This window comes from Cyanistes caeruleus, chromosome 11 (assembly GCF_971803275.1).
Source record: "Cyanistes caeruleus chromosome 11, bCyaCae1.hap1.1, whole genome shotgun sequence".
Classification (NCBI taxonomy): Eukaryota; Metazoa; Chordata; class Aves; order Passeriformes; family Paridae; genus Cyanistes; species Cyanistes caeruleus.
In genome coordinates, this window is record NC_141711.1 from 20,389,172 (window position 1) to 20,411,159 (window position 21,988).

The 21,988-nt window shown below is 40.5% G+C and overlaps 2 protein-coding genes across 8 annotated transcripts in view; both read right to left on the reverse strand.

Annotated features, from left to right (window-relative positions):
* The window catches only part of SUSD3 (sushi domain containing 3), a 50,218-nt gene extending 32,897 nt beyond the window's left edge, over nt 1-17,321 (reverse strand). Inside the window, exon 1 of the mRNA XM_086846328.1 lies at nt 17,294-17,321. The gene's annotated coding sequence lies outside the window, so the exon portion shown is untranslated. The remainder of the gene's footprint in view (nt 1-17,293) is intronic.
* The window catches only part of FGD3 (FYVE, RhoGEF and PH domain containing 3), a 96,279-nt gene continuing 75,336 nt past the window's right edge, over nt 1,046-21,988 (reverse strand). For 4 of the 7 annotated variants that reach the window (XM_086846324.1, XM_023935649.2, XM_023935650.2 and 1 more), the window contains exons 15-19: nt 18,757-18,819; nt 12,911-13,033; nt 10,471-10,623; nt 8,776-8,916; nt 1,046-2,462 (exon numbers count right to left, since the gene is read on the reverse strand). In XM_086846324.1, the coding sequence (XP_086702450.1) occupies nt 2,238-2,462; nt 8,776-8,916; nt 10,471-10,623; nt 12,911-13,033; nt 18,757-18,819 (705 nt within the window). In that variant the 3' untranslated portion in view covers nt 1,046-2,237. Of the gene's footprint in view, nt 2,463-4,009; nt 4,103-8,775; nt 8,917-10,470; nt 10,624-12,910; nt 13,034-18,756; nt 18,820-21,988 lie in introns of all 7 variants that reach the window. The other 3 variants (XR_015275060.1, XR_002867651.2, XM_086846325.1) reach the window with 2 other exon arrangements.

Here is a 21,988-nt window from a genome sequence, read left to right on the forward strand (position 1 = left end):
GCTATTGGTGGCTTAAATCTTATTTATGCACTAATACGAAGGCATAAGTAGGATTTATGGGATGCTTAATCCCTGTGCTAACCCTCTGCACAGAAGCAGGCTGAGCTCAGAAGAACAGCTTTTATGACAAAGGAAAGTCTAAAGCTTACAGCTTTCATGACAAATAGTGTCAGCAACACCTATTTCTTCAGCTTTGGGAGTTCCCACTTCCTTCCAAAGGAGAGAAAATGAGGAAGGAGAATGAAACAAAAGTCCTGTCCCTCCTGCCTTTGATCTGGACAAGATTAGATCCTGCTGTAAATTTAGGACAAGCCTTCAGAGACATCTAGTGATTTCTCAGAGGATTTGATTGTGATTTCACAGCACTGTATTCTGGGACCTTGTGCTGGTCAATCAATGCAGCCCAAGACAGACTCTTCTACAACAGCATCCTGCAGCCTGGGGCTGCTCTGGGAGAGAGCTTTGCTCTTGCATTATTGCATGTTGGCTTGTTAAAGTGTTCACTAAGCACATTTCCCTTGATTTGCTTAGACTCATAGAATGAGACACAAAAAACCAACCAAATAAAAACTCCCACCTCCAAACCAGAAATGTTACTAAATGAGGAAATTTTCAAGGCAAGCACTCTACATCATTATATTTTCAAGGAAGCTTGGGAGAAGAAATAACATATGCTGGAAAGAATTCCTTTTCATGGTAAAAGCTACTCTTCAAGAATTTTTTTTTCTGTGCAGACTCTTGGGAGGGGGTGGGTAGGGAGGAAAGATTCAAGTCTCAAGAAAATTTTCCAGTAGATAATCAAATACATGACCTCTAATTTTTTATCATCATGGACTTCAGATATATGATTTATTCACCAATGTAAAAAATAAACCAAACCCCAAACAAGGATAAGTCGTTTTCTGTAGGTTAAGAAAATACTCACTGATGCAGATCACTAATTTTCAACAAGCCTAAAAAACTCTCTGTATGGAGCATTTCTTCCTCTCTATCAATATCAGAAAATGTGGAAGGCTGAAGAGGAAATGAAAGTTAAACCAAACCATTTAAAAATACAGTACTGTGACAGATTTTATTTCATTTTGAGTGATACTACATGCTTACTACCACTAGGAACAGCCATGCCTTTTTTTTTTTTGGTTTGTTTTGGACTTTTATATATTTTTTTTTAATCTATATTAAATGTTGACCTAAACTTTGCTGTGCCTTGGAAATCTGGCTCAGGAGTTAACTGCAGGAATTTTTATTTAAATAGATAAGCATTTATGTTTGAAAATAAGACAAAAACAGGTGAACAGAAAAATTAAATTACAAATTCAGTTCATACAAATATCTCTTACACTATGCACTAAATCCTGTTAATTAGCTGAGGTCTTTTAAAAATTCTTAAAATACTTATGAAACATTATTTACAAATTATATAAACAAAATCTAGGCCACTTAAATTAACCAATACAACAAAAAAAGTCACCTTTTTGTATGGTGTGTACTAAAAATGTTCTTGTTTATTGATCATAACCCAGTTTGCAGTATAAAATGTTTGTTCACTTACATCAAAATGGGTTCCAATAGAAGGAAGGAAGGTATTGGTTCCAGAAGAAAGCAATCAATATAATAAATGCTTAAAATCAATGAGGCTTCTTAATGTTCTGTTCTGCACCATTTGCAGTCAGTTTTAGAAGTCCGTTCTACAGTATTTGTCATTTGAACAGGTCATCTCAAAATAGCAGAGACACGGTTTTAGCAACCAGAAAATACTCAGTACATTGCTCACACATCACAAAGACCTTACCAGGAGGGCCAGGCAGAAAATGGAATGTCAGTGGCCAGCACAAGCCTTTACAACATTTAACTTAAGAGGCAGCATTTATAGAACTAATCACAGACTATACACATCCTGCACTCAACAGCAATCAAAAGGACTGGAAAATATACATTTAGGAAAACAAAAGACTGATGGGTTTCCATTACCTCTGTTAAAATGAATGCTTTGCTCCTTGTCTTTTGTTTTAAAACCAGCATTGACACCACCACCAACTATAACTACTTTTTCCTTTAACATAACATATGGCAGGTAACTACTGTACGTGAAAAATGTACAATAAAAGGTGAGAAACCACTGAATTTCCTATGCAGACACATGAAAATATAAAGCCATACAGATTCCAAAGTGCCATGAATGCCAAATTCAAGTGATGGTTTATAGCATGTATGAAAGAAACTAAATGAAATTTGCTCTAAGGGTTGCTGAGCCCTTCAGCTGTATCCTCAGTCTCCCCTTTGGCAGCTTTGGTGAGAATTTCCATCCATTTCATCTGCAGTTCTTCATCTTCTGCACTGAAATAGAGAATTTGATGGGACTGGCAAAGCTTAAAAACGTGCTTCACTTCAAACTTCTCACCGGACCCCGGTAAACTGACTTCGTAGCCAGGCAGAGGGATGGGCCGTGGGCTCCGTGCATCCTAAAGGAGAGAGAGGAGATGTGAGAGCTCTGAGGAGCAGTTTGGGGCAGGAGGGGAGGGCACACGGCGTGGGGCCGGCAGGCACACACTGCAGGAAGCACACACACTCCTTGCTCAGCGGGCACGAGGCACTACCGACTGCTCAGCTTCAACCAGCAAAAAGCAATGACTTTAATCTTGGGCTTTATTCTTACTTCACTGATTTCCTTCCACAGTAAACATGGCCAGGGATTTTAATATCATTTCATGTAACTTATGCACGTGTCTTTTAGAAAATTTCCTCTGCATTAAGTGCAGGCAATGAGATCCAGCAGAGAAGGGTTTGGTGTTGTCCCTTTTGAACATCACTTTTTGTAGGATTGGTTAAAAGGAAGCAAATAAGCAAAGCTGGACCCTGAGAGACACCAAGGCAACTGAAGAGCAAGGGAAAAGTCTTTGAAAGAAAAGACAATTTTTGATTTTCAGTCATTTATGATGCCTTTGAGAGTTGTCAAGGAAGCTAGTGCTTAAATTCTTGACCATCCTTTAAAAGCCAGCTTGACTCACAGATCTAAGGAGCAACATACAGCGCTCTAACAGCCACATCTTGAGCATCAACCAACTCCTCTCCTAAGCTCTCAAGGAAGACATATTTCAGCAAGGCAGGGTGTGCCATGGCCAAGCAACCTCTTTACCTGTTCCCAGCAAACTGTTTCTAAAGATGAGTCCCCAAACTGAAGTCTGAGTCACACAGGCACCAAGCATCTGTACAAAGCTGTCACCTTCTGTTAGCAGCTGCTTGTGTTGCAGCCCCATACCAAAGCTAACAAATCATCCCACAGAGAAGTGGCAAAGTCACTCTTTTCTGAGCCCCCACACCAAATGCAGATGACTTGGTAAATCTGAAAGAGGACCAAAACTCTGAGAACAATGGCCAAAAAAAGTGCCTCCTTTTCCAACACTTTGTCTAAAGTAATTCAAGTATCAAAAATACTCACATCAATTCAAACACATACATTAACTATATGGGCAAGAAATACAGTCAAAAATGTATCACAGTTTATTAAATCAATACAGCCTTCTTGATTTATTCATCTATTGCTTGTTATTGTCCTGCAAAAATGCCAGAGTCCAACTGCTTGAAGACCAAGCACTATTCAGTGACATTTAAGGCAGCTTTAGGCCAAACCCTAAAGTTACACTCAGTTCCCACTTGAGTGTAACTAGCTGTTCTAAATGCAGCACAGTTTCTATTCCCTGACACCACAGCCACATCCCTATAAACAGGAAGGTCTTGCCCATGCAGAAGAAGTGGCATGTACAGAGCAGCTCCTGCACACATGGCACTGCTCAAGCAAGCAAACGTGGGACTGATGAACACAAATGCACAAGAGCACATGCAAGCTCAACCATGCCTGCTTCACTGGTCTTGGTTTGGAAGAGCAGACATTTAGACTTGTCAAATGGAAAATTGTAGGTTGCCATGACAATGACAAATGATGCTGTTTATAGCCACGAAGTGCACTGTAAGAGCAAATTGATGTTTGAGTTGTATGTGTTGCACCTACCCAAAATGTGCAGACACAGGCAAATTAAGCAGTCTGCCTTTGGTCTTGCATCCTCCCTTAATGTGCTGCTTTTGGTACTTTGTCTGTACCTGCCTGATCCAAAAGGAAGGGATTTACATTATCTCTGAAAAGCTGTACTACTGACAGGTAAAGGTGAAACACTTGGCCTTGAGGAATACCCCACCCCCAATCCAGACTTTTCTTTGGGAGCAGTAGCATCTGTGAATGTCCTTTGCCCCTGAGCCCTTCCCTCCTACCTGAAGCCCAGCAAATCCAGGTGCACCCAGGAGGAATTCCAGCCCTATAGTGAGCATGTAAGTAGGATTTACAGGCCTTACAAGAGAGATGAAATTCATGTTTTAGTTTTAAGAGCCTACCGGATTTGGCTGGTTGGACTGTATTTTTAAAATAATTTTGCATGTAACGTAGTATAACTGCATGATACTGGTATCTCATCAAACCAAAATACCCTGTGCTGAAAGAACTTCACCTCAGGGCTGATTACAATAATTTTCCTCAGACAGTGAGTGAGAGATAAAAATCTAGTGGATGTGTAATACCGTCAGCAATCACAAGCACTGTGCACTCATCCTGACTCTCAGCAGCATGAGAGAAATGAGTTATTTATCTGGGTCATTACAGCAGCATGTATTTATTGATCTGTTACAGCCATTGCAACACCCAGGCTTTAAGATTTGGGAGCAGACAACTCAGTTCCACCACACAGGCAGTTCTGTTTCAGGCACCCCTGCATACAGACATGCCTCTTGCTCTTTGCAGTGTATAAACTCTCTCAGACAACAGTGACCCACCAATGGCATTTCCCCCTCCTAATTCTGAGAGGGCTTAGAAAATCCCTGCTTTTTTCTACCCAAACTCCACTCTTTATCCACTCATCATATAACCCCAACCTTACACAAGTCATTGAGAAACTCCTGTGGGGCAAAGATCTTCAGGACCAAAAAAGGGCAGGCAGAGTTTTGTGCAGGGCTGCAGGATCAACAGGCAAGCAAAAAAACCCAAACAACTTCTCAAAAACACTGAGCTAAATTTCAAACTCAGCTACTCCCTTATTTACTAAAAGTAAATCACATTTACATGATGAATGGAAGATTTTTCTTCTTTATAAATCAAAATTTTCTCTTGGATCAGGCTTGATCTGATATATACATAAATACACTAGCTCTAGCTATATTAGTTTTACTCTTTCTCTTCCTCCAAAATCCATTACTTTTCCAGCTAGCTTGGAAGCCTTAACTTTGCACATCTCAGGTAAGTTCATGTCAGAGCTTTGCAAGTAGCTATGCATTTTACAAGGCCAACAAGGGCAGAAGGTCCAGGTGGAGCCCTGGAAAAAACTAATTTATCTCAAAACTGCTGCTCCTTACACTTGAAGTGGTCTTTGCTTTATAAGTAAACTCTTTCAATTTCACTGAGATAAACCTGAAAACAGCTGTACAAATCGTGACACCATTTGAGGACAAATCAAACTGGTATGATTCCCAAACCTAAACAAGCTGGGAATCCTCATCTGTAAAGCCTCATACAAGACTTGAACTGTGAACACTCAGGGGATTAATTCATTCTAAAGCAAAAGAGCAGATTTCTTGCTATTTTAAGTCTGTGAGTCATGTTTCTACCTGCACTAGCATCCCTTCTCTGGCGTGAGGACCAGGGGTGCAGAGGAAGAAGCTTTCACTGTATCCAAAGCTCCAGATTCAGCTTGGTTTGCTCTTTCCCCCCCAGGAGGCAGCCATTCTTTCTGTTCCTCTTTACAATAATCCCCCAACTTTCAAACTTCTACTTTACTCTGTTTCAAGACCTTTAATACTGTTGTTGGCAATATTATTCCCAAAAGACATATCTCAGGCACTGAAATGCTCCTTTGCAGATTTAAAGAGGTCTGTGACATCTACAGAGGTGGCTGTGCAAAACAGAGCTATGCCTGAGGAAAGAATATTTAAGCACATGGGTGGCTCACAACTGATTCCAGACATTCAGACACCAATAATGAAGCTCTGGAAGAGATTTTCTTCAGAATTGTAGTGTATCCTATGTAAACCAGAATTAACAAGAATGTTGGATTAATATTAATAGGACTTGTTTCCTAATTTTTGTTCTGCAAAAAGCTGGATGCAAATTGAAGTATACAAATGAGAATGGCAAGCCCTTGAAGAAAGGAATAACTTTTGTTGTTTGTAGTCTCATTCCAGACAGTAAATCCTGGTAAGATAAATAACCTTGTCCTTTTTCTTTCTTGACACTTTATTGAGAGATTTATCTCACCCCTGAAATAGCTGAGGACACTAACCACTAAATTTAACTGTCACAGAATTGACTATCAGTGCCAAAGGCAGCCTTTTCCCCTAAAAGAATAAGATCTTACTAATAATATCCAGAGGCTCAAGATCCAATTTGGCAGGACATGGACAAAGTACACAGCAACTGAAGCAGAGGAGCTCCTCCAGCTTCCATCTGTGGCTTTGCATGACTGTCAGGTGGGGCCTGCAAAATCAAGCATCATTGAGTTTGCACTGAACACAGGTGATTTATGTCCATGGGTTATTACTGGTGCTGTACTGAAACAATCAGTTGGGTAGTAGGAGAAATTCTCAATCATACTTGTAAGGGGTGCTCTCAACTTCTCAGTCTGCCAACTCTTGGATGACACACATTGTTTCTGAGGAAGGTTGTTGTGGTGACACTGGTGGTTTGGGTCTTTTTCCCTAGGACTGAGATTGACAGGAGAGAGGCTGCTTTCTTCTGTTTGGGATCAGCTGTTAATTGTTTTTTATCTATATTATGTATATACAAGTACAAGGAGCTACATCCACTAAGAAAGAAAGGTGTAAAATGGAGAACAAAGAATCTCTTTTAGGTCTTTTATGTGTCTTTATCTAATAATCAAATGTTAAGTAAGTTATTTTTTTTAGTGGTTTAATGTCTTGATGCCTGTGTGCTGCACTGCAGATTTTTTCATTCAATCACTTATTATTACTTAAAAACCCAAAGAAGAAGAGGAAAGAAGAAGGACAAGAAGGAGAAAGAGACAATGCCCGAAAGTCTTCATCTTAGATTTACTTATTAATATAACTAAAACTCCAAACTCTAACTTTTTTACCTAGTGATTTAAGAGATCTCTAACTTACACACTCACATTATTAGTTTCTTAACTTTAAAAGCTGTCTCTAGAGTTTTAGGCTAAGCTCAGTGCTCTCCCGGGTGTCAGAGCCAAGCATCACAAATAAAGGCCTATTTTCTGTGCCTCAGACTTCAACAGAAGGCCAAAGAATTTAAACTTCTCTCCCTCCCTTCCCACTCTCCTTGCCCAAGTGTGAGACAATCTGGCTTGGTCTGTGTGGCTGCAGGGCTTGCACTGGCCCCTGGCTGAGGCACAGCTTGTGCATCAGTTGAGAAGTTCTGCGGGTGAAGCTGGTGAAGCTGTTCTCTCTGCTTGGCTTTTTAAAGCACTGCTCCTTTCCCCAGACCCTGACTCCAGAGAGAGCCAAAGACTGGATTTGTTGCCTTTGTTTCAGTGCCTTGTCTGAAGCTGTTTGCTTTTCCAGTGTGTAATTTCATGTCCTGCTGGCTAGGAGGGAAAGCAGGCAGCTCACTGCCTGCAGGGTGAGCTGGAGCCTTACCCAGTGTGGGGCTGGAAACACAGAGACAGCCAAGGGGGCTGAAGCTCCAAATTCAAGCTTTCAGTCTCTTTTGAGCACTATGTTTAAAACAATAGACAAACTTGTTTAAAGCCAAAGGTGCTTCTGGTGACAGGCTGCAAAATGAACACAACTCTAATGACAAGGTGTAGTATTTGTTGATCAGATACAGGGTGAGCTTTACTCTGAAATGCTTTATAAAATCACAGGGAAAATTGATTTCCTTGACTGTTCCTAGCCACCAACAGATGCTAATAAAAAGAAAACCTTCTTATCACTAGAACTACAGCAGGGTAATGGCTGGCTGAATTCAGTTCCATTCCTCCTTCACACAGGAGATAAAACAAAGCTCTGTATAAATGTGTCAAATGCCAAATGCAAAACTGGATATGGGCAATCTCCTTTCAGCACTGTTGTTCTTCAATGCTAAGGAAGCGTGACAGATATTTCTAGCTTGGATATAGATGCTTCTATCCCTTGACTTTCATCCCACACAAATGCTAGCTAATTTCAACGGTACATTTTGAGACAAAAAAACTCTTATCAATGTAAGTATTTCAAGCAAAGATAAAACTCTATGATGCTATGACAAGGAGCTTCTTAATTTTTCAGGCTGAAGAACATCTACATTTTCACAAATTCCTCTATCCCATCAACCCAGAACTAGGTTTGTTTTTTTTTTTAAAAAAAAGAAGCTTGAACCAGCAATTCCAGCAATTGCAATATCCAGCCTCCTTTGGAATTCTATATATTTAAGAGGAAAGTGCTTTCCCTAATGACAGAGTAATAAAACCCTTGACCACACCTGTCTGAAACCTTAAAAAAGCTAAAGCATAACCTAATTATTCTTGTTTTATCCTCTTTTTTTTTTGCTAAATATTTGAATGAAAAAGCAATGAGCTTTAACATTTGTTCACAGCTGTATCAGCAGTAAGTACAGGTAACAAGGTAACCTAAAATCTCTGAGGCTTTGTGCCAGATCCAGAATAGCAAATTCAGTTCTGTTGTTGAAACCAAGCCAAATCCTTTGACCCATTTCTCAGCTCAACATATTTAAATTTAGGCTTTCCTTTTCCTGTGTGTTAACCCTTGTGAATGCCATCTTACCTGGCTGCTGCCTTGCAGATACAGAACAAGAGGCTCATTCCTGGGGATGGTCACCCACACTTTGTACCAAGTCTTCCCTTTCTCAAGGAACTGGAGGTAGCTGCTGAACAGGCTGTTTTCAGCCGCAAGGATGCTTTGCTTCTGGATGAGGGGGAAAAAAACAAAACAGAGTTGTTTCCATTTCTGTTTAAGTGAGCAAAATACTTAGAATTAAATAAAAAATACTCAAGTGGTGCAGAGTCAAATAACTCTTGAGGGCGAATGTTGGATAGGCCATAACTAAATAAAAATTAATAATTATTGCATACAATTAAGAAATAGCATCATTCCATGTGACAGAGGCTGAACCACCATTCCCAGCAGACATGAAGCTAAATTCAACTTCCACCCAGTAAATTGGTAATTAAGATGATGCAGCTTATTTCTTGCTTAGCAAAGTAGGCTGGGAGATTACTTGAAATTAATGCTAAGGGATCCTCTTGTGCATGGATGGAGCCAAATCAGAGCACAAAAAAAAGAAGAAATTGTTGTGTACTGATAAAAGCAAAGAAAATCAAAATTCCTGTTTGCATTAGGATTTGCACGGAAGTCTCCTGAAGATCTCTGGCAGCTGCTAATAACATTTAAGTGGCAGTCTCCTCAGCTGCTACTAAGCTTGTTAAGAAAGTTTAATGTAAATAGAAGGGAAAGAAAAAGCCTGACTCTGATCTTTTCTTTCTATACACTGGCTTTCTTGCATTTTATCTCATCCTTTCAAGATTTAACAAAAAAAAACGAGCAGCCTGAGTAGAGGATGGGAAAATGACACACTTTTCCTTGAGTTTTTACAGCTTTTTGCTGTAATCTGCTTCCTGAAGTAAAGCCATGGGTCCCATTTCACTGGTTTGCCTCTCAGCTTTTCAGATTAACAGGGCTCTCTCTTCCTTGTGTAGGTGCAGGTTTGCCCCTGAAGCTTTTCTTATGGAAAGAGTGCTGCAAAATTTGTTATGAGATACCACAGAGTGCATTGGCACCCATGGAGAGCTCATAATCTGTAGGCACAGCTGGAGTACATATATCACAGAATCACAAAATGGCTTGGGTCAGAAGGGACTGTAAAAACCATCTCATTCCAACCCCCTGCCACAGAGGGGAATAGCTATATTCCACACCATTCCACATGTATACCAGATCTGAAGGCTTTGATGGGGTCAGGCTCCAGCTCCAGAACTTTCTCTGCACTCTGCAGACCTGGCAGCTCAGGGCAGAGCAAGGCAAACCTGCAGCTTTACCCCACTCTATTGCTGAGATCTTGGATGTGTTTGGGTACAAAACTGACAAAGCCCCCAAGCAAGAGAGTTGCTACATGAACTAAGAGTGAAAAAACAGATCTTATTTTTTGAACAGCTACTGTGCACAGCTCAGGATTGGAAATACACCATAACAGAAAGCAGTCAGAGGGTTTTCCTTCTTTTTTGTGACTTTGGAAGCTGAAGCTTAGCTGCCAAATCTGTGTGCATCCCTGTGTGACCAGCATCCTATGATGAACGCTCACCATCTACCATCAGCATCCAGGCTGCAGGTGTGTTCAATGAGAGTTACAGGTCAGAGGATTAAATATCATGGTGAGGCAGAAAAGAAAACCAATTTCATAAGTTTTTAATAAATACACTAAAAAAAGAGAGCCACACAAAGTTTCTTAGGCAAAGACTGTACCTCTGCAGCTAGTCTTTTCTTCTGTTCCCCAACTGCCTCCACCCCAGGGCTGCAGGGGCTTGCTGGGAGCTGCAGGAAACACTCTTTACACACTCGATTATGGCGGCTGTTATCTGCAAGTGCCTTAAACTCGGAGCATTTTGCACAGATCACCTGTAACAGACAGATGGTGTTTAATTAGCCATGTTTAAAACACAGCCCTTTATCAGAGAAATTGACTTGCAGAGTGGTTGTTAGTAAAGCAAAATTCTATGAAAGCTAATGTAAACTTAAGATAGAGAGACCAGTATAATATTCAGTATATCTACTTCTATTAATAATTAACATGTTTGTGATCCTATGCCATATACCAGAATACCAAATTAAAGAAAACTAATGTCTTTGGGGAAATACTGTATGACTAACATCATGCAAGTTTGCTTTTCTTGTCTTTTCTTATAAGACAAAAAGAGCTTACGTTTACAAAGCAATTAGTGCTTTTTAATGGTCTAAGAAGGACTGATTTTCAGAGTGAAAGTGGCTGACATCTCTCATCAATCAAGGACATCCTGGAGAACTGAGGAATCTGGAAAGCACCAACTATTTTAAGAACACAGTCCAATATATTATCCATTACAATTGTTTGTGTGCCTCAGCTGCCAAGAGCATGCAGTGGGCACATTGGGCCTGAGGAACCAGTGCTTGGAGACAATGCTGGATCTGCAGCTCCAGATCCTGTTTTCATGCTAAAAACTTGTCTCTAATACACCTGCTCCAGGGAGAAAAACTGTCTCCAGGGTGTCAGCCTGCTGGACATCCATTCTGAATTTCTGTACAATAATAACCACAAACCTGCAGAACACATATATGTTGTTACATGGTTCACTGTAAGACTTTAATTACTATATGAAAAGAACTGCCTTAATTCAGGAAATGTTACCCAAACAAAAGCAAGACAGCATTTTTAGCAACATGATAGTCATTCATTGAGACAAAATAACTTTAATTTGAATGCTATTGCCACACCACAAGGCATTACACAACAAACAATGGTTTAACAATAAATTATTAATGATGTAATTCTTGTTATCTCCCTGCTCCTGGGGGAAAGCCATTATTTAATTTCTTTAGTAACACTGTCTTTGCAAGGGGATATTTTAAACACCCAGAAATGCATTTCATTGTTTAAGCAATTATTAATAAAAATGAACCCAGAAGGTTGAAAATCCCAGCTCTAGGGTAAAAATGCCTCCTCCACAGCAATTTAATTTCAATTGGTGAGATTGAGGTTTCTTTAAATATCTTAGCTATACATTTAAATCTCTCTGCAGCTGAAAATTTATCTCTACTTCAAATTACTACTGTTATTTAAATAACATTTCTCTTAGTTACATTAGGAACACTGAATGAGGTTTCAAGTCATCTTGCAGAAATCCATCTCATCTTGGCCATGGTTATGATTTACAGGAAAAAAAAAAACAAAGGGAATTCAGCCATCAATAAATGGCTCTAGAGGAGGTGGCTGAGGGCCTTCAGTAACTCAGCCTTGCCTCTCTGGAAGAGATTTGCTTTGGTTTTTCAAGCAGGAGGAAACCACTTTTGCACAGCCTTTATTTAGGGAAAGAAATGCAGAATCACGGAGTATGCTGAGTGGGAAGGGACCCACAAGGATCACCAAGTCCAGCTCCTGGCTGCACACAGGGCATCCCCAAGTGTGACAACCTGTGCCTGAGTGTTGTCCAGACTCTCCTGGTGCTCTGGCACGTTTGGTGCTGTGACTGCTTCACTGGGGAGCCTGCTCCACTGCCTGACCACTCGCTGGGGGAAGAACCTCTTTCTAATATCCAACCTAAACCTCCCCTGAAACAACTTCAGGCCATTCCCTCAGTTCCTAGGAAAGACATCACAGAGAAAGAGATCAGAGTCTGCCCCTCCTCCTCCTCTCAGAGGAAATTGTTGACCCCAGCAAGTCTCCCTTCAGTCTCCTCTCCTCCAGGCTGAAGAGAAGAAGTGCCCTCAGCTGCTCCTCACCTGGCTTAGCCATTTTCATTGCCTTCCTTTGGTGATGCTCTCTAATAGCTCAATACCATCTTTAATATTGTATGCTCAGCTGTTTATTTTAGAAGAGCTGCTGTCTGGGTGAAGTGAGGCTGTCTGAAGGCCACTGCTTCTGCAAACAAGTTACAACCCCAGATACACACCCACCCCCAGGAAAAGCACCACCTTTCTTTCTATCCACTGAGGCACTGAATTTGCCTTTAAACCAACACAAACTAGGACCCTTGCACCAGTTTTGCTCTTTTCCCCCTGATAATGAGAGAGTAAAGCAAGTGGAAAAGCCTGCTCTGATGACTTGCCATGAAGCAGAATGACTATTAGTCTCTGGACTGAAAAAATAAAAAATGGTCTTCAATGGTGTCTGCAGAAGAAACCCAGGAGCTGAGCGTGCTGGGATACTTACTGCCCCACACTGCTTACAGTGGTGCCGCCTCTTCGTGATGGAGTTAAAGCTCTCACTGCAGCTCTTACAAGACTGTTTCTCTTTGTCTCGCTTGGATTTGGAAGATTTCCTAGAGGAATCACTCTGAAATTAAAAGTACAAGTACGTGATTAAAAAATAATAATTGGAAAATGACAAAATTGTTCATGGAGTTCCACTGACAAAGATGGGGTTCACTCCTTTCTAGGAAAGAATCTGCATGACTCTGCTGCTTGTCTCAGCTGGAGTTCTCGCTCAACCATCAGGGGTCTTGGGGGGACATTATGTGATCTCAGCCCCTCTCTGCCCACTCATGTCCTTACTGCCATGGAACAGTCTCTCCTCCCTGTCTGTCAGTGGGGAGATGGAGAAATGGCCTCAAGAAAAAGCTTCCCTTCCAGCACTCACCTCTTTCTTTTTCAAGGTACATGTTGACTTTGTGAGTGTGTTGTAAACTTTCCTCCCTTGGTGGGGAGGAGATGTGAAGATTTTGGGGAAAATGGCTTGACTGAAGAAATGAATGGTATTGGGAGTGGACTTTGCACCATCCAACTTCAAATGCTTAATTTAGGAGTTTTATTAGGCTCCCTCCCAGCCCAAGATGAAGCATAAAACTCCTCAGGAAGGCAGGGACACCCACACCAGAAACATCTGCACTATCTGCTGTCTAGGTGGCCAGGTAAGGTTAGCCTCTAAATCCAAACTGGTACCTAAAGTCACTCAGCAAACACTATTGGACCATTTCCTGGTAAATAGAATATCATTACTGGATCCAGCATAAACTGGACTTGACAAGCCTGGAGGTGTTCAAGGCCAGGCTGGATTCAGCTCTGAGCAACCTCATCCAGTGGAAAGTGTCTCTGCTCACAGTGGGGGCTGGAATGAGATGATTTTTAGGGTCCCTTTCATCCCAAACCATTCCATGATTCTGTGATTAACTTGCCAACGCAATGTTCAGATCACAAAAACACAAGGCACTGTATAAAGATGTCTTTAAGTGTTTGATGAATGCCAGCAATAGTTCACAGTATTTCTCAACAATATTGTCAGAATACAGTGAGAACATGAGTTTGAAACATTGTTGTTGTAGTTGCAGAAAAGATAATAAATATGAAAAAGTCTTTATTACTTGGCAAATTCCAGTGAGCTATTTTAGAAGAAAGACTTTTTCAATAATACGTTATTTAACTGCTGACACTGAAAAAGAATTTAAAAAAAACTTCTGTCCATTCCTGTGAAAACGAGGAGACCATCCTGCACTGGAAGTGCCCTCATCCCACCCAGGGATGGTTCAGGTGACCTTACCACATGCTCTTAACACATCATCTGAACAGAGGGGCTTTTGTAACAAACAAGGACATGCACTGTAACTCACATTGTCCATTGTGGATAAATTTAACAGTCACTTTGCAACTGTGTCCTTTATTACACAAGCTACTTTATTTATTGCTGATGCCTTTTAAAAGGGGTGATAACACAGAGCTGCCTTCACTTCAGCTTCTTGATACTAATGAGCTTGAATAATACACTCACATAAAATCTGTTCAGAGCCAGGATCTACTTCTTTCACACCAGGCTGCTTTGACTGCTTGCTTTTACTCTACTGCATTTAACTCTCTAAATCATGACAGTTTCCTCCAATATTAAAATTTTGATGGAAAAATGGAATATAGCCTAGCAAGAGGTACAACTCATGTAACTGCATGATGAAGGCCTTCTTAGGTGAGCAGACATCTGAACTTAGTGAACTTATGCTGCCTCCATTTGCTTCTGAAATGCAGGGAAGAATCACCAAAAAGCTGGTAAGAACAGCAAGAAAACCAGTGGGCTGCTGTTATCATTATTTATTACTCACTATATCATTGGAGAATCACACAGTCCCAGAATGGTTTGGGGTAGTAAGTGACCTTTAAGCCCATCCAGTCCCATCCTGCCATGGCAGGGACACCTCCCACTGTCCTAGGCTGCTCCAAGCCCTGTCCAACCTGGCCTTGGGCACTTCCAGGGATCCAGGGGCAGCCACAGCTGCTCTGTGCTCAGGTATTTCATTCTGTCTGGCCCAGCAAGTAGAAATTCAGCCCCAATGTTGTTCATGTACTCATAAATACTGTCTGATGAGACTCTTACATGAGCAGACACATGAGCTACAAAGCAGTTTTAGTTATTTTCCTTCTCATTATTCTCTTACAGCTGTATTTTCCATTTATAAATTAATTACTTGAAGTAACCCACAATGGTGTAGAACATCAGCAAGTGCTTCTGGAAATGCTTACTATAAGCGAAAAATTATATTAAATTATATAGCGAATTTTGTACTTTGTAACCTTTCAGTTTGTTTCTCTACATGCCAACATTATACATGCAAGACTACATGTAAAACCATTTCCATAGGCTCATATTTCCTCCTGCACACAGAAGTCTGAGCATAACCTTCACCAGCAGCGCAGAGCAGCAAGACAATCCAGCAAAAGGTGGATTGACGTAGAGATGGAGATGATCCTTCCTGCAGTAGGATTTCACTGTCTGCTTATGCAAATGCTGAAGAAAATCCCAGAAGCCTCTCAAGCAGGCTGGGGAAGAACAGGAAGGCACTCCCAGTTCTCTGGCCACCACCACCACCAAGTGGTTTGCACGTGAAGCTGTTGAGCACACCATGCATTGCTTGTGCTCTCACTGAGCTGCTACTAAAGGGATGGCAGCACTAAAAATTCATCTTTTCTGAAGCTGCAACTAACATTTTCATTATTCTCATTGATATTATCCATTTTTAGCAACATTAGAGCCCAGAATCAATACTACACAATTTTGGGTATTTTTACCTTTATCGTTTTGATAACTCCATTTTTATTTCTATGTCAGAAATTAAATTTTTCTTTAAATGCATGATTTAAGGAAAATTACTTAACATACCAAGATATGCTATTCAAATCACTGACACAAATATTTATAATCAACTAAAAAGATACAATTTGTTAATTCAATTACAAATAAAATTTACATTTCCTGAAGATACTTAAGACCAACCAAAATTTTTATGTGGGTTTGGGTTATTTTAATACTATAAAACATCTATTTTTTTTTTTTTAAGTAGCCCACTAAATACAGCATCTGTAACTCAAGGCACAAAACACTAATCACAAAACTGACTATAAATAAGGAAAAGATTGTTTAGTGAAAATATGAAGTAACAAAAAAAATAACCAGTAAGAAGCACACTAATCACAAACACAACTTGCTTTTTGTATAGGTCAGGTTTCTGGCTTGTCTAATGGCTTTGCATTGACACTGTGCATTCTACCAGAAGGTTCCAAGCTTGGCCAGAGGTCTGGTGGAGCTGCTAAATGGCTCCTTTGTTACTAAAATAGCCATGCTAATACATAACATCCTATAGCATGTCTCTACAGGTAAGGGTATTTTTGGTGGTTGTTCTTGTTGAGGCTAATTTTCAGTAGATTCAACCAACCCTAGGCATTTCCTGAAAGTCTTTTTATCTAGAAGAGAGAGATAAGAATGATAAAAAATAGACCTTATTAAGGTGTAACCCTTGGGTTTGCCTCAGCAGCAGTCATAGCTGTTTTACTGAGCAAAATGAATAATACCCTTGAAAGACTATTTTGCTTTTGTGGCAGCCAATGTTTTACAGGCCAGAGACATACAAAAATACTATCATCTCTTCCTCTGCACTAGCAAAAACATGGAAAGCATACTGTGGAAGCAGTGATACTCAAAATTTGGCTCTGGAGGAGAAATTCAGAGTTACACAATACAACAGCATTAAACACATAGGTTTTCTGGTATCTTTTTTCCCTTCTTCCTTCAAATAATCAGTGTAACTCCCTATCACAATTTAAACACATGCACAAAAAACCAACCAACCAACCAAAAAACTACAAAAAAATCCCCAGGAAAAACAAACAAACAAACAAAGCTCACACAAACCTCCCCCCTCTCCAAACCCAGTGCTACAAACTGAAGGAATCAATTCTGATGCAGCATATATCCACTACCTGAGCTATGTTACTTTAAGAAGTTTCTGCATGATTTGAGAAGAAACCCCCACGCATCCAGCAGTTAATAAAGTCAGCTTTCTAACCCAGCAAATCAGTTGGAGAGGTTATTTGCTGTTTTTTGTGACACATCTGAGCAGGATTCAAATTCCCTTATGCTGCAAATGGCGAAGGAGGGGCCCAGCACAGCATGAAATCCAACACCTGAAATCCAACACCAGAAACCCAGCACCTGAAATCCAACACCTGAAACCCAACACCTGAAATCCAACACCTGAAATCCAACACCAGAAACCCAGCACCTGAAATCCAACACCTGAAACTCAGCACCTGAAATCCTACAGCTGAAACCCAACACCTGAAATCCAACACCTGAAATCCTACACCTGAAACCCAACACCTGAAATCCAGCACCTGAAATCCTACACCTGAAACCCAACACCTGAAACCCAACACCTGGAATCCAACACCTGAAACCCAACACCTGAAACCCAACACCTGGAATCCAACACCTGAAATCCAACACCTGAAATCCAACACCTGAAATCCTACACCTGAAATCCAACACCTGAAACCCAACACCTGAAACCCAACACCTGAAACCCAACACCTGAAACCAAACACCTGAAATCCTACACCTGAAATCCAACAACTGGAATCCAACACCTGAAACCCAACACCTGAAACCCAACACCTGGAATCCAACACCTGAAACCCAACACTGTGACTGCCACGGCCACTGCCCATCTGCAGGCCTGGTGAGATTTAACACTGTCACTGCACAGATGAGACCTGCAGACCTTGATCTCCCTCCAGGGACAGAAAAAGAGTGATGACACATAAAAAGACAAAACACCAAGGTCAGTAAAGAAAGAGTCAAGCCTCAGATGGAAGAAGAATGAGGAGATGCCCTAAAGGGGCTGAAATAATCCTCTTGGTAGGGCCATGGAGATGGACAACGATACACTGAAATATCCCCTTTAATTCATGAGAGAGTATGGGGGGATGGAGTATTCAAACTGTAAATGTGACAGAGGCATCCACTGATGAAGCCAAGCAGATGTTGGAGTAGCTGTGATCCCATGAGAAGCTTGAACAGAGAGAGAAATGAGAGTTGATGAAGACCCTTTGGCCCACAGGGAGAGAAGAAGAAAACCTCTGTTCCCAGAGATGATCACAGAGACAGATGAAGAGAACCTTTGCCTTTGAATAACTCAATCTAATACCTCATGAGTTCATGGCCCATGGACACACCTCTAGGAGGGCTGTGAAAATGGGAGGAGTTTCACATTGCAGAACTTTTCCTGGATGGCTGCTATTCATAGGAATGAAAAGCCATGAGAAAACTTTCTTGTAGAGAAGTCTCCATAGTATGACAAAAGAAAACTTCTCTCCCTACAAGGATTGATGAAAGACTATTGTATAGTTGGTACTGCATTAAGATCCCAGGTTTTGTCTTTATGTGGTCAGTTGAGAAAGGAAAGAAGTTGGGCAGGGGGAGAAAACGAAGTTTTACTCTGATGCTTCTATTTCTGTAGTCCTGTTAATAAAGTTTCTTCATACCTTTTAAATTTTAAGCCTGCTTTGCCCTTCTCCTAATCTGGATCTCTGCAAGAAATGAGTAAGTGCCCTGGTGATTTCAGCCAGGGCTAAAACCCACCACAATATTTGGTGTATTGGCTGAGAAACTCAAATGGGCAAATCTAAACTACTACACCTATAAAACCTATACTGAAGTATGATTTTTTTTCCTGCTACAAAACAAACTTAACCCACCTCCCAACACTGCTCTGAATAAAGTATTAGCTTCAAGTTACTCACCCCTCCTAATGCACCACCACCATCTGCTCCTGGCATTGATTCCACTGAGCTGGTGCTGGCTATCTGAGGAGAAACACAATGACACACAACAGATTCAACATGGACATTCATCCTCAAATATATTAAACACTGAAAAAAACAAAACAAAAAAACCCTCCCAAAAAACCAAAAAAATCCCACCAAAAAAGCTACACCCCCATAAAAACCCAAAACAAAAACCAAGGGAGGGGGGAAGAAAAAGACTTTGCTTTCAGCCCCTCAACTCTTTGCTTGTGAGCAGAGTTTAATTCAGATTGCAGAATCATAGAATAGTCTGAGTTGAAAGGGACCTTAAAGCTCATCTTGTTCCAGCCCCCTGCCATGAGCAGGGACACCTTCCAGCAGCCCTGGTGCACATGTTGCACATGTGCTCAAATATGAGGTGGGCTCTGATGTTGATGATTTTACAGATGGCACTGAATTGCTGCAGAAAGCCAGTGCCATGGTTTGAAGGACACTTCTCTACTGGAGCCTGCCAGCCAGACCAGCAAGGGCTCTGTGAAGGCACTTTATTCTGAGAGGAACAAAATTTATTCCAGTAAAACATCACTCTGTTAAGTTTCTCTTCTTCACAATACATCTCAATCCCTAAATAAATACAAAATGGCATTTCTATTTGTTCAGTTATAGTGATGTATATGTACTAAAGGCACATAGGTGTTTGTATATCTATATATATTCCTATAGAGTCCATATATAATATTCATATATCTATATGTATGCCATATATTTAGATATATACACATTCAATAGTATTGAAAACATACAGAGGGCAAAAAACAAGCTTTGTACATTAAGTATCAAAATCATACATTCTAAAAAAAAAGGAAAACCACCTTATCTGTAATTAATTTACAGGGAGTTTGCTAGTTTACACGGGGTTCTCAAACTATTAGATTCTTTATGATAAATTCTCCTGTTGTTTCCATAGGTAATTCTTCCTTTGCCAATCAGACAACATCTCTAATTTCAAGATAATCCAAATGGCCAGTGCATTTTGGCTTCATTTCATTTTCAAGCAAGAAGGTTTAATCTCTGTTTAAGTGGCCAAATTAATTCTGATGCCTCATTGGATCTATTTATATTCTAATAGAATCAATCAACTCTTTAGAACAAGGAAAGGAACATATGCATCTCCTGGGGGCAGGGCTGTGCTGACCTAGAGCACTTCTTCAGGGAATTTGACTGAATTAAGGGAAGCACCACTACTCAGTTCTAATCACCTATTTCTGCCTCTTAAAACACCCAGCAAACCTAAGGCATTCGCATCATCAGTTCCACTGTCCTCTGCAAAGGGGGTTCTTTTCACTGGAATCCCAATCAACCCAGTGTTTTACTCTCCCTAGTAAAAGGACACCTGTGCACTGTGATGGGTCTTGGAAAAAGAAATGTGGAGAAAAAGACATTTTCTCCACAAGAAATGTGGAGAAAAAAAACACAGTTTGAAGAAGAGCTCAAGAAAACCCCCAGCAAATTTAGGGAAGAGTAAATTTGTCCAGTTGCCTATTCAGATCCCCATGTCTGTCTGTTTATTTGGAATAATGGGCTGAAAATCAAATACCCTCTACTCTTACCTGGAAAATATTTCAAAAGGGCTTCTCCCTGTTAAGTTACCATTACCACTCACAGTGTCTCAAATCTGGTAAGAATACAGTTATTGACATGTTTGTCAGAACCACCCCAGATCTATGGGGAAAGAAACAGCAGAGGGAATAATGATGATTCAGCATCTAATATTCATGATTTAACTAACAGAAGCAGTCTCAGTCTCAAATCCTAGGGATGCCACTTCCACAGAGCTCAGCTCTCTGCAGCACTTTTCCTTGCCAGCCTTCCAAGACTGCACAAGCTGGGTCCATCACCACACCAGGAGCTTCCAGCTCTTCTGAGATGAAGAAATGGTAAAAGAGGTCCTTTTCCTTGGGAACATTTTTAGACAGCTTTTAAAAACACCTTTCACATAGCCTGGAAATGCTGCAGGTAAAAATGGAGAAACTAAACCACATGGGAACCTGAAAGCTTTCTAAAAAACTTTTTGAAAAGACAACTGCTACCATTACCCTGCCTGGCAATGACACTGGCAATTGCTCTCCTGACAGCTGAGAGTTCATTAATTGCTGAAGACCTGCACTGCCATAATCTTAAGAGTAGGTAAAATTTCACATCTCTGCACCTCCCAGAAAGCATAAGTTTTCTGTAGGCAGATTTCAGGCTGACACCAACCCTGAATGCTGATATGAGCTCATGTGAGTCAGCAGGGAAACACAAGCATGGTCAGAGTTGCATGCACTGGTCATGAACTGCAACCAGTCCTAAGCACTGTAACAGAGAAAATATATGGCCAAGGATGGGGAAAAAACCAATCTGACTCTTTTTTACAGGCTACTTTCTAGTACCTGTCACAGATTCAGCCAGGAATCCACAAGTGCATATCTGTTTCTTGACACATAAGAGAAAAAAAAGGGTTACTTTCTCCTCTAAAGCTGCTGCCCAATATTCCATAGATGTCTGGTGGATGCTACCCAGTGCAGTGCATTGCAGTTAGAATGTTCTCAGTATTTGTCCAGTTTTCTTCACAGAAGAACTTTCAGCTCATTTCAACTGACAGCAATTACTGTCACATTTAGCTGTGACATCAGTTTCAAAGACGATTATTTAGAGAAGCTAATGTCCTAAAAATGCAGGTTAGTATTCTGGCATTAAAGAAATTACAGCATTAATATCACAGCCAGGGATAAACCAGACTCCTGCTCTGTTTGGCTTTTATGAAGTGTATAATTATGTAGCTACACCATGAACACAGAAGCAAAATCAAATTGAATTTACAAAGCAAGATAGTAACAATGAACTTGACCAGATGCTGTTTCTTAATTACATAGAAAGAAGTGTGCTTATTAGTTAGCTTACTAGCAAAAGATTTTTTTCCATCAAAACATCCTGGCTCTGAATGCAACCATGAATTAATGGAAAAATAACGGCATGAATGGATTATTTTCTAATTTTTTCCCCACGTATTTTTAGCTGATGAATATATCAGGATAAGTAAACTATGCCAGATTCTGAAAATGGCTCATTGCTGGTTGCTATCAGTAGAAGGATTCTAGACTCTATTGAGATCTTCACTGTCAATCTGATTATGCTGGGATGAAAGGGATATCCAGCATCTCTCCTGAGGCCCCTGGGAAATCAGTCA